This window comes from Medicago truncatula, chromosome 6, assembly GCF_003473485.1.
Source record: "Medicago truncatula cultivar Jemalong A17 chromosome 6, MtrunA17r5.0-ANR, whole genome shotgun sequence".
Taxonomy (NCBI): Eukaryota; Viridiplantae; Streptophyta; class Magnoliopsida; order Fabales; family Fabaceae; genus Medicago; species Medicago truncatula.
Window position 1 is genome coordinate 1,000,679 of NC_053047.1, and position 13,159 is coordinate 1,013,837.

General features: G+C 31.2%; 1 protein-coding gene and 1 non-coding gene across 2 annotated transcripts; both read right to left on the minus strand.

Moving 5' to 3' along the window:
- Positions 1-6,728: 6,728 nt before the first annotated feature.
- On the minus strand, positions 6,729-7,548 carry LOC25495155 (50S ribosomal protein L12, chloroplastic). The gene has a single exon (XM_013595328.3). It carries the CDS (start codon positions 7,452-7,454, stop codon positions 6,909-6,911), a length of 546 nt encoding a protein of 181 aa, XP_013450782.1. The 5' UTR covers positions 7,455-7,548; the 3' UTR covers positions 6,729-6,908.
- Positions 7,549-7,653: 105 nt separating this feature from the next.
- Positions 7,654-7,725, minus strand: TRNAP-UGG (transfer RNA proline (anticodon UGG)). The gene has a single exon. It is a non-coding gene; the product is annotated as a tRNA-Pro (tRNA).
- Between the last annotated feature and the right edge of the window lie 5,434 nt (positions 7,726-13,159).

Consider the following 13,159-nt stretch of genomic DNA (forward strand, 5'->3'; position numbering starts at 1 on the left):
TGATAGAAAAAGATTGAGCAAGAAATTGCTTTATTTTTGAAATGGCATTTTCATTGTTGCCGGTGATGATGATATCATCAACATATACAAGGACAAATATGGTTGTTTGATCACAATTATAAGTGAATAAACTATAATCAGAAATTGATTGACGAAAGCCTTTTTGAATAAGAGTGGTGGAGAATTTAGAAAACCATTGGCGAGAAGCTTGTTTAAGACCATAAATTGATTTATTTAGTTTACAGACACATGGTTTCTTTTTATGAGAGAATCCAGGAGGTAATTTCATATAAACTTCTTCACTAAGATCTCCTTGAAGAAATGCATTGTTAACATCAAATTGATATAATGGCCAGTTTTTTATGGCAGCAATGGAGAGAAGAAGCCGAACTGTGACTAGTTTGGCGACAGGTGCAAAGGTATCATGATAATCGATGCCTTGAACTTGAGTGTAGCCTTTGGCAACTAAACGAGCCTTATATCTCTCAATGGATACATCAGAGTGATATTTGATTTTGTAAATCCACTTACAACCAATTGCAGATTTACCTTCGGGGAGTGGACATAAAATCCAAGTGTTATTTGACTCAAGGGCTTGAATCTCCTTAGCCATAGCGTCACGCCATTCAACTGATTTCATGGCTTGAGAATAAGACTTTGGTTCTTTATTTTCAATGATATTAATGAGAAAAGCTCTATGGGAATTACTTAGATTGGATAATGATAAATAATTTTCCAAAGGAAAATTAATTTTTGATGTAACATTATTAATTTTACATATATAGTCCTTGAGATGAATTGGAGGATTACGAATACGTTGAGAATGACGATGATTTGGAGGGTTCATTTCTGTAGAAGGAGGATTATTTGAGAGAGATTCTGCAGAAAATGATGGAGGATTAGATGAGGCATCATCTTCAGGAGTGGAAATAGTCACAATTGTATCATTTGAATTATCATTGTGACTATTTTCAGGAGGAATATTAGGATGAGTTGGTGAACCAGTAAATAGGTCATCAAATTCATTATCAAGAATTTGAGTGTTAATGCTTATTGCATTATTAAATGGAGGGGATTGAATATCTTGATAGGGAAAAACAGTTTCATGAAATTGAACATCGCGAGAAACATATATTTGACAAGTTTTCATGTTATATATGCGGTATCCTTTTTTATTAAAAGGGTAACCAACAAAAATACCAGGTTTAGAACGCTCATCGAATTTATGTTGAATGTTCATATTTTTAGCAAAACATAGACATCCAAACACGCGAAGTGATGAGTATGAAGGAGGAGAACCAAGTAAAACTTGATGAGGGGATTTAAATTTTAGGATTGGAGTTGGAAGCTTATTTATAAGATAGGCTGCAGTAAGAACACATTCACCCCAAAATAGAAGAGGTAAGTTTGCTTGAAAGCGTAAAGCTCTTGCGACATCAAGAAGATGTCGATGTTTTCGTTCCACAACTCCATTTTGTTGCGGAGTTGCAACGCAACTGCGTTGATGAATAATTCCATGATCATGAAACCATGTTTGCATTTGTTTTGACAAAAATTCTGAACCATTGTCAGAACGAACAGTTTGGAGTTGAGGAAGAAAAATGTCTCTATTACCAGATTTGATTTGATCAATTTTGATATTAAATTGACGATTGATTTGATTAAAAAAATGAACTAACATAGTGAATGTTTCTGATTTATGTTGCATTAGATACAACCAAGTACATCGTGAATAATCATCGACAATGGTTAGAAAATAGCGTGATCCATTATTAGATGGAATGGAGAATGGACCCCAAATATCAACATGAATTAGTTCGAAATAATGAGATGAATTAGTTGTTCTTAAGGAAAAGGGTAAACGTGGTTGTTTTGCACGTGGACAAACTTCACAAGAAAAATCTTTGTTTGCATTAATTTCTGGTGAATTTTTAACAATGAAATTGAAACGAGACATAGATGGATGACCTAGGCGTAAATGCCATAGGTCAAACTTATTACAATGCTTAGAACTAAACAAGGAATTTAATGGATGACTAAGGCAATAGTGATCCTTGTCATGCTTATTTGAGACTAAATCTTGATTCAGATAGTAGAGTCCGTTGCGAGCACTACCCCGACCAATCATCTTCTTCGTTGCTTGGTCCTGAAATACGCAACCAGAAGATGAGAAAATTGCATCACAATTAAATGATTCTGTTAATTGTGTAACAGACATTAGATTGAATTTGAAAGTTGGAACGTGATAAACATTTGTGAGTATAAGTGATGGTGAACAATTGATAGTGCCTATGTGTTTCACAAGCGCTTGAGAGCCATCAGGTTGTTGAACTGAGATTTGATTATTAACGGGATAATATGAAGAAAAAAGGGAAAGAGATGTACATATATGGTTAGAAGCACCAGAGTCAATAATCCATGAAAACGGAATACAAGTAAAAGCTGTACCTGCTAAATTCACAGATGATCCCACATTGTCCTCTTTGGCTAAGAGAGTCAGAAGCTTGTGATATTGTGCACTTGACAGTTGATTAGCGGAAGTGGATGGTGATGTTTCTGTTTTCTTCTGTGGCTTACTTGGGTTACTTGGGAAGCCATGAATTTGATAACAAGTAGTGATGGTATGGCCATGTCTGTTGCAATGTTCACAGAAAGGACGCTGACGTTTTCCTGGTGTGTGATATGGCGCTTTAGAAGTTTGGAGTGCAGCAGATTCTACAGCAGGAACAGGTCGAAAATTGATCTCTTGCTGTTTTTCTTCTTGGTGTACAATATTATAGATACGCTGAATCGAAGGGAATGGATCCATCAGGAGGATTTGACTACGAACAGCAGAAAAACGATCATGAACGCCTTGAAGGAATTCCATGGCACGATCTTGATTATGTTGATCAAGGATGCTTTTAGCATTACCACAGATACAAGGATTGACAAGAGCAATAGAGTTGAGTTCATCCCAAAGAGATTTGAGTTGGGTGAAATAAAGAGAAACAGACATGCCTTCTTGTTTGAGGGTAGAAATTGATTGTTTTAATTGATATATTTTAGGAGCATTTGATTGAGAAAATCGATCTTGTAGATCGGACCAGATCTGTGCTGCAGTTTCAGCATACAAAATGCTGGGACGAAACTCAGTTGAAACTGAGTTAAGAATCCAACTTGCAACCAAATCATTGCATCGTTGCCATGTAAGAATGTCTTCTTTCTTCTTTGGAATGGTTAGTGATCCATCAACGAAACCAAATTTGATTTTTGCACGAAGTGCCATTGTCACTGCACGACTCCATGAACCATAGTTATCACCTATAAGTAAAGGGGTGACAAGAACAGTTGAAGGGTTGTCTGAGTGATGAATGACACAAGGGTCTGGATTTGAGGTTGAGTGGACAGTTATGGGTGAGGAGATGGAAGAAAGTGGAGAATTTTCTGATGGTGGTATATCAGACATGATGGCAAACAGAAGCAAAGGGAAAAATATTTGGAGCAAAGTGATGATATAAAGAGGACAAACAACTGATACCATGTAAAGAAGGACGACTAGTATAGTAAATATGGCATGACAGTATTGATATCAGAATTGTGTATCTTGTTCTTGTTCTTATTCATGTAAGATCTTATATATACAAGAATACAAGAATATTACCTAATAATGATTAACCTATAATATGATTATAATATAAAAACTATTAAATACATTACATGAATCAACTGCTGTACAAGGAATATGTCATGATGTGCTTCTTTAATTCCATAATATGCATTTATATGTCAATGATAATTAGTGTTGACCACATTCCATGATATACTCTCAACAGATATGAAATTATAATAATAAACTTCTTTAGAATCCGGTAACGTCATTTAAATTACAAACAATTTACAAATTACTACATTTATATCAAAACTTCATAAGAGCTTCTCTTCTATTTTATTATTTATGTGCTGAAATTGAGAAATGTGATGAATGGGTTCTCTATTATTCTCTAAATTAGTACGAGTATATGCTTTTATATGATGGTCACATCTTGTAAATGAGGCGGTTGTGATGAATGAGTTGGTTGACATGGTTAAGAAGATAGATATATAATATATAATATGATTTTTAAGGTTAATTTCAAAAAATGGGTTATTTTAATGGCAAATGTTAGTATTTTAATTGTTATGTTAATTTTTTTCTTGGTAGGACTTGAATTATGACCTCCAACTCATTAACTCTTAACTAAAAAAATGGTAACTTCATTAATTAGGGATTCATTGATCATACTATGATAGAAGTTTAGTTTTCCTAACAAGTATAGAGTTCGGGTATATGGTGGTTGTGTTTTCAGGAAATTTGGCGATGCTTGTAAATAGTATGAAAGTTAATATCTAAAGAGTTTGAAGCAAGGTGTTCTTTTAGCTCCATTCCTTTTCTTTTTCGTTGAAGAGAGTTTTGGAGGTGTTATCAAGGAGACTGTTCTTGGGTAAGTTTAGAGGGTTCACATAGGAAACTATAATCTAGTTGTTTTTCATCTCCAGCGTATTGATGATGATACCTAATTGATCGAGGAATCTGAAATATAGAATGAAATGGGGTCACCTTTTCATATACGTCAAATTGATCAAATTGATTTGAAGTCATCTAAAGTATCCTCCTTCAACACTAGATTACAATGAAAATCATCTTGGAATACCAAATCAATATTTTCTATGGCCATTACTTTTTCTATCTCATGAGCTTCTCGCACGCCCTATTCAGAATCTAAAATCTGAAATATTTCAACGTGTTTTTGGAGATTTTATGGGGGTTTTATGCAGTTCGGATTCTAAAATCCGAACTACATAGGGTGCATGAGAAGCTCGTAGGGAGGGAAAAGAAACAATCATTTTCTACTGTGTCACCTATTTCAACCTTTCAAACTTTTTCTCCAAGGCCCAACAGGGTCCAAACCAGAAAAATATAAATGAGCCGAAAATCCACACCCCTCTGATTTAGAAAGTATATGGTCGCTAAAGAAAGGATCATCATATCATCATCCATTATCTTAGTATGACTAAATGACAAAAACCTAAAGCTATGTTTTGTCACAGCGTTCCTGGAGACCGTTAATAAAACACAACCTTGAGCAACAATGCTAAAACCACAGCTGTGTATTTAAAACAAATCTACATTAAATTGGCCTAACTATGTCTCTCCATATTTGAACAAAGTCTCTCAACAAAACACTTCAATTGCTTCTTATTTTGGTTTCTTATAGGTTTCCTCCATTAGAGTTAATCTTATTCGCGGTGGTCTGACATGAAATGTAGATCTCTTTCGGCTAGGATTTGAACTTTAATTCACCGTGTTGTGAAAGTGTAACCCATTCTACCAGAACCAACCCTCGTCATTACTTTGATTATTACATTATATGAGACATTTTATAGTCCAACTAGTCTGAAATATTTCATATTTTTATAGTCCAACTAGTCTGAAATATTTCATATTGCGATGAACTATTGGAAGTAAGAGCAATGCAAGTTTTGTTAATAGCAAGTAGCAACCACTTTCTCTGTGCTAGATGTCTTTAACAAACTACATAACACATACAATGACTTCAACTGTTTCTCAATTTTTCTGATACAAACCACTAAACCAGCTTGTAATTCATAACATAGTCACAATGCAAAGTCAAATCTATTTCAATCCATGTCAATTAGCAATGGATAATTATTATTCAAACCCATGTCAATTTTCTAATTTAATTCATAGAAACAAACACAACAACCAAGTTATGATGCAATGGAACCATGCACCTTTCAAGTGTAAAGTCTCAACCCATCCCCCTAATCCAAAATCTTATCCAAACATAGGGTAAGACACTGGTTATAACCATTGGGATAGAAACCAAGATAAGATATATTTTGAAAAATGTTAATCTTAAGTAAGAAAAAAAAGTTTATTTTCCCATCTTATCTATTCATTTTCTGAGTTTAATAAGTGTGAATAAGTTTTAACACAGAATTATGGATTTGTATTTCCTGCTAGTAGTAGACAATTTTAACTGTTAAGTTAAAATCACGACTATGTCGAAACAACTCGAAAACTTACACTATATCTCAACACCGTATACAAATGAATGTGGACGTCGAACTCCAGAGGAAAAGCGATAACCTGTAACTATATACGGTGTTGATGTCGGATTTTGTGTATGTAAAAAAACATACTTCATCCTTGAATAAGTTAAACTACATTGTATAACATTAAACAGTTCAAACAATTAAAAGTTGTTACTCATACACATTAACATTAAAGAATCCATCCATGTATCATATTGGACTTATATTTACATCTTTAAACAATCTCAGCTATTAAATTAAAATCTTTTACATTCACATCAAATAATCAAAAAAAATATTTTTCAAACAAAACTAAGGGACCGTTTGGATTGCCTTATTTTGAACTTAAGAAAAATAGCTTATACAAATAAATAAGTTATTATGCAAATAAATTCATAAGTTCTCATTATCGAAAATTGTATCTTCATCAATTGTTTTTCCATAAACTGACTTGACAAACTTATCTAATATTACATAAAAGCTTATTTACTTGCATGAGCTCAAAAATAAGCCACAATCCAAACATGCCTAACTACTTTGTAATTTCAATTTTATTTTATCCATGTTTTCTTGCATCCAAACAATCCTAACCTAAGAAGATAATGCACAAATAAAAAAATGAATCCAACAAAAAAACTTTGAACAAAAAATTAATACAGCATTCAAATTATTTGTTTATTTAATTTAGATTCATAGTAACAAAACCATAACTAAATAACTCAATTTTCTTCACTACAACAACATAATAACAATAACAACATGAAATTGAAACAACATTGCTATGAAATTACAAAATTAAATTAAAATTGGGGGAAAAACGAAACCCTAAATTAAGCAATGGTAACTTTAGCACCTGCTGCTTCAAGTTGTTTCTTAGCATCATCAGCTTCATCTTTACTCACACCTTCTTTAAATTTCTTCGGCAAACCTTCAATCAATTCCTTCGCTTCTTTCAATCCCAAACTCGTTAAAGCTCTAACCGCTTTAATCGCTGCAATTCTCGCGTTACTGGGAACTTCTTCGATGACAACATCGAATTCGGTCTTTTCTTCGACGACGGCAGCTTCAGCGGCGGGTGCAGCAACGGCGGCGGCGGCGGGAGCGAAGGAAGCGGCGGTTACGCCGAGTTTTTCTTGGAGGTAGTCGACGAGGTCTTTGGCTTGGGAGAGAGTGAGGTCGGAGATGTCGTTGCCGAGTTTTTCTATTTCAGTGGCCACGGCGGAGATGGGACGGAGACGGGTATGGTGGTGGTGGTGGGAGATGGAGAGGGGTTTGGAGGGGAAATTGAGGGTGGAGATTGGTTTTTTTGAGAGGGGGGTGTGGTGAGAAAGTGTGAGGGTTGAGATAGTTGTGAAAGCGGTTGTTGATAATGCCATTGTTGTTAGAGAATTGAATTGAAGTGAAGTGAAAGTGAGAATGAAGAGAAGATGAAGAAAATGAGAGGATAAGGGAATGGATATAGTGAAATGAAAGGCTTAAGATTAAGAATAAGAACAAGTATTTAAATATTGAAAAAAAAAATTGTGAAGAAAATAAATAAAATTAAAATCACAAAAAAAAAGAAAAAGTAGTTGAGGGGCATTCGGAGAATCGAACTCCGGACCTCTCGCACCCAAAGCGAGAATCATACCACTAGACCAAATGCCCAGTTGATGTTAACGGTTCAGTTTATACATTAATATAATGTATTTAGAAAATAAAATCAATTCATACCTTTAATTTTTTAGTTATGACACTTATGCCTCATTTTGTATCTTTCAGATTTGGATCCTGTTGAGCGTTGATGTTTTTTCTATAATAATCATGTGTAAAAAAATTAATTTTATTTTTTTACATGGGGTTATTTACTCTATGAGCTTTAAGATAGGTGGATAATTGGAAATTGATTTGCAGTGAGGTTATCAAGCATGTTTATTTATTGGATTAAGCGTGTTGCAATGTCGTATATGTATCATGTCTAACATAAAAAAAAAATGTTTACATTAAATTATGTTACTTTTTGAATTATTATTAAAGTTGATGTATATGTGTCGTATTCGGTGTTCGTGTATGGGAAAATTGGAAATGATTTGCACTTAGGTGATGAAGCATATAGGTGCGCATCAAATTAAGTATGTTCTTGTGTCGGATATGTATCGTGTTTGACACCAACACATATGTTTACATTAAATTATATTATTTTTTAAATTATTATTGATGGCAATGTGTCAGTTTCGTGTTCAGTGTTTGTGTCTGAGTCTGTGTTTCATGAGATGACATAGTAAAAAGAGGAAGTATTGGTATTGGAAGATGATTTTCTTTGTAATCCAATGTTGCATAACCTCACCCTCAATGAGGAGGTTATTGAAAGAGGAGGTTTTAGATGATTTCAAATCTATTGAAATTGTTCTTAAAAGATAAATCTATTGAAATTGTATGATAAGTTGATCCCATTTTGTTCTATATTTCCTTTGTAATAGTTGCCATGGTTTGGATCTGAACCACCATTTTGCAAACATTAACTATTAGTTTGACAAAATAAATTTAAAAAATGGGATATATATACTACTAAACACCAAGTTAATAAATATCCCTACTTCAAGACTAACATACATAATATCAATAGAGGCAAAAACATCTCCTACTTTGCAATTTAGATAACCATAACCCTATGTCAATGAGACTAAACATCCATCTACATTATTCACCAAAACAAAGCCCTTTGAGAAATTATCCCTCGTGCCAAAAGCATGTCCAAACCACGTTAGAATTCCATAGGTTCTCAACACTAGGTTCCTCAATTAGTTAGGTATCATCATCAATACTTTGGAGATGAAAAACGACTAGTAGTAGATCATAGTTTCCTATCTTGAACCCTCTAAACTTACCCAATGACATAGTCTCCTTCATATGACCTCCAAAACAACCATATATTTTAAAGAAATGGAGTAAGAGGATCATCTTGCTTCAAAGTTCAAACCCTTTGGATATCAATTAACCTTTGTTAAAAAATCAATTAGCTAAGTGTATGTTTGGTTTTACTTCTAAAGGGATCACAGTTAATTCTAACATATTTTATTTCTGTGTAGTAGAATTGATTATACCTCAAGAATTAATTTTACTTGAAGTTATGATTTTTAACTTTTGATCATATAATTGATTTTTAAACATATAGTTATTGTTCAATTCACTTTTATATGAATGTATTTAAATACAAATCAGTTTTAGTTAAAACCACTTTTAATTAGTGAAATCAATTTTACTGCATCAACTATATCAAAATCAATTCTTACGATCCAATCAAACACATACTCGGATACACTTTTTCGAACTTAACCTCAATTATAACACAATCTAAATATATCCATCTTCTTAAATAATAACACAGACTAAATATATTCATCTTCTTAACCATGTCAACTACCACATTCATCACAACCACCTCATTTATAATATGTCACAATCAAATAAAAGCCACATTGATTTAGGGAAATAATAGAATTTATATCCTGTAATGCTAGAAGAGAGACAAGACAAAAAATTATCAAAACTTTATAATGAATCAACTTTAGGCACAAAAATTAAAATAGAATGGGAGGCTCCTAAGAAAGTTTTGACATAATTGTTGTTTGTTCAATTGAAAAAAACGTTCCTCCATCGGTATAATAATAGAGTTATATTTACCTTGATGGAATGAAACTCATCGGTATGCATTTCATCGTATTCTATTACTTACCTTCATGTTACTTATCCTCCAGTTTGTTTAATTAATAAATTACAAAATGCATCCTTGTTTTCAGTTAGCTTCAATATGTAACAATGTATTGAAAATTTTCAACAATCTTGCTCGTGGACTTGGACACTACGAGCAAGATTGTATGACAAACTTTTCATAAAGCTATTCTTCCATGATTACAAGACCAAATAAATAATTTTTAGACACATTTCACTCACATGAAGAGATTATTTTTAAAATATTTAATATTTTTTATTAATTTTCTTTTTATCATTAAAAAAATACTTGTTTATGTGTGTGTGACCAAACACTATTTATTTGGTCTTGTGACCATGTTAGAATTTCTCTTGAACAAATTTATCTTTGAGGAACCTTACAAAGAGGTATTTTGCTTAGTCCATGTTGCTCTTCATGCGTTTGGAAAGCTAGTCCCATTATAATGCATGAGATGACAGACAACTTCAATAGTTTTTACAAAGTTCAGTTATTCAGTTAAAAGGTAAAAATCGATAAACAAAAAAAAAAAAAAATTTATTAAAAAATGGTGGGGATGAAAAAGTGACATCATTTGAAGTGTGTAGTGTAATTGATGCTTCTTAAATCTGAAGAGAACAGTCATAGATATTTCGTGGAGATAAAGACATCGTTTCCTATTCCACCGCTACATTGCAAATTGCAACAATCATCATACTCCTATAATTTTACGGGGATTCCAAAAGTTAGTGTAACATTTTTTTTTTTTTTAATTCTTCTTCAAATTATATAATTTAATTAATGAGTTATTTTCCTATTGGATTGGAGTTTCTTAAGTTTAACCCTTATATATCCTCTTAGAAAAAGTTTAATCCTTCGATAAATTTTGTCTAATTTTATCCTTAGAAAAAGTTATTTCGATGATGTTTTTCTCTTTGTCTATGGACAAAAAAATATTGATGTGAATTTCATAAAAATAATAGATAAATCTTTTTTCATTTATGATATTACTCCCTCCGTCCTGCAATAAATGACATGTTTGAAAATGTGTAATTTTGACCAAATTTACTTTGACTATATTTTTCTACTAATATACAAAGATAAATAATATCATATAAGATGTCGTTAGATTCGTCTCGATGAGTATTTTTAAAATATCAAATTTTCATAATTTTTTCCAATATATTATTCAAGATATTTAAACTCAAAATTACTCATTGGTATGCGTAATTGGGTCAACTGTGTCACTTATTAAGGGACGGAGGGAGTACTTTTTATGGAAGACAATTTTAAATTTAGGGTTAATATGTATTTACCTCTTGTAATTTGGGCGAATTCCAGTTTATCTCCTGTAAAAAAATTTGTTTAAATTCCAACCTTGAAAAATGAAGATTCTCCACAACACACCCCTAACCCCATTAGACACACTCCATATGCTGACGTGGCACGCCACTGTGTAATTAATTTAATTTCTATTTTTTTAAAATCTAACATGTGTGTAATGGTTTAAAAAATTAATTTTATTTTTGATTTAAAATTATTTTTAAAAAAGATTGAAAATTAATTTCAAAAATTATAAGAAAAAAAATGTATCTTTTTTTAAAAAACGAAAAATAATCGGATTTTTTTAAAAAACATTCAGATTTTTTATGAAATTTAAAAAAATAGAAAAAAAAAAGCAGATTTGTTTTTTCAAAATTAAACAAAATCTGGAAAAAATTAATACATATATAAATATTTGAAAAAATCATAAAAAATCTGAATTAAATTAAAATAATAAAAAAAATATATAATATTATCTATTTTTTATTTTGAAAATTAATTTCCAGAATTTTATTTTATTCAAAAATATAATCTAGACGAATTAGAGGATATAATTGATATTGATATTGGTTGACACTGGTATATAAGTCATGTTATACTGTTTAATAACAAAGCCTTAATTCTATTCTTCATAATTTTTTCTATTTTTTTAATTTTGAAAAAGATATTTTAAAAATTCTAGAATAAAGTTTTCAAAAAATATTATCTATTTTTTAAGTTTTCAAAAAATATTATCTAAATTCCAGAAAAATATTTTTATTTTTTGTATAAAAAATAAAGAAACGAACTTTTTAATTTCGAAAGAAAAATCTAAATTTTTTTAGTTCCAGAATTTGTCATTTTTTTATAATAAAACTTCTTAATTTCGAAAAAAATATGAATTTTTCCAGAATTTATTTATTTATTTCTGAAAATTTTCATTTTTTTTTTTCAGAATATTTTCAATTTTCCTGATTTTTATTAATTTTTTAAGATTTTTAATGATGTGTAAAGCTATTACACGCATGTTAAGTTTTAAAAAAAAAAATTTAAATTAATTACACAGTGGCGTTTTTCGGAGAATCTTCATTTTTCAATGTTGGAATCCAAACAATTTTTTTTTACAGGAGGTACACTGGAACTCAACAAATGACTGGGATGTAAAGACATATCAACCCTTAAATTTATTTATTATGTGATTTTTAACAAATTAATTATGTTTGACCATCTCTCTTAATTACTAATTTTCTTTTTCAATAGAGGTTACGGACAAAACTCACATACATAAAGTGTTGAGGAATGAAAAAATTACAAGTTTGAATTTGTGTTTCGTTATTTCAAATGCTTATAAAATATTTTACCATCTAAGTTGTAATTACATAGTCATTTGTAATTACTTTTGTTGGTATTAAAAACAAGACGAAGTAAATACATCATGAGAAAATGAAACCCGACTCGTCGTCATCTCAAAAACTATCAATATATTTTTATGATAAGTGCTAGCAATTTCCTCGCGTCCCAAATTTTAAATCACTTTGTTTATTTCACATAAATAATTGTACAAAATAATATGGATTAATAGATGTAGAGAAATTATGTTTGTACGATCAATTTTTTGATAAATTCTAAAACAACTCTCGCTCTTTATACCCTCCTTGTATTCCAACTCCTCTCTCTCTCTCTCTCTCTCTCTCTCTCTCTCTCTCTCTCTCTCTCTCGCTTTTATCCAATAAAAAGAGAGAAAAAAAAGGCTATAACAAAAATTGTTTCAAAATGGTTTTACAAATACCAGTCATCATAGATATAATCATAAAAAACACGAAGTTTGATCAGAAAATCAACATTTTGATTGCATTTATTTATGGAGAATGTGCACAGTGCAGGAGAGGAAATTATTCACCATAGGTCTTGATGTCTCGAAAGAGCACGACATGCTTATGAATCTGGAGTCTTGATAAACTTCAAACAAAGTGATGAATCGATATAGCACTAAATCATAGAAGACCCACATCCTTAACTAGTATTATCTCTCGATGAATGTAATAAAGTTCATGCTAAGAGAAATAATTAGGGTTTTTTATGACAGATAAA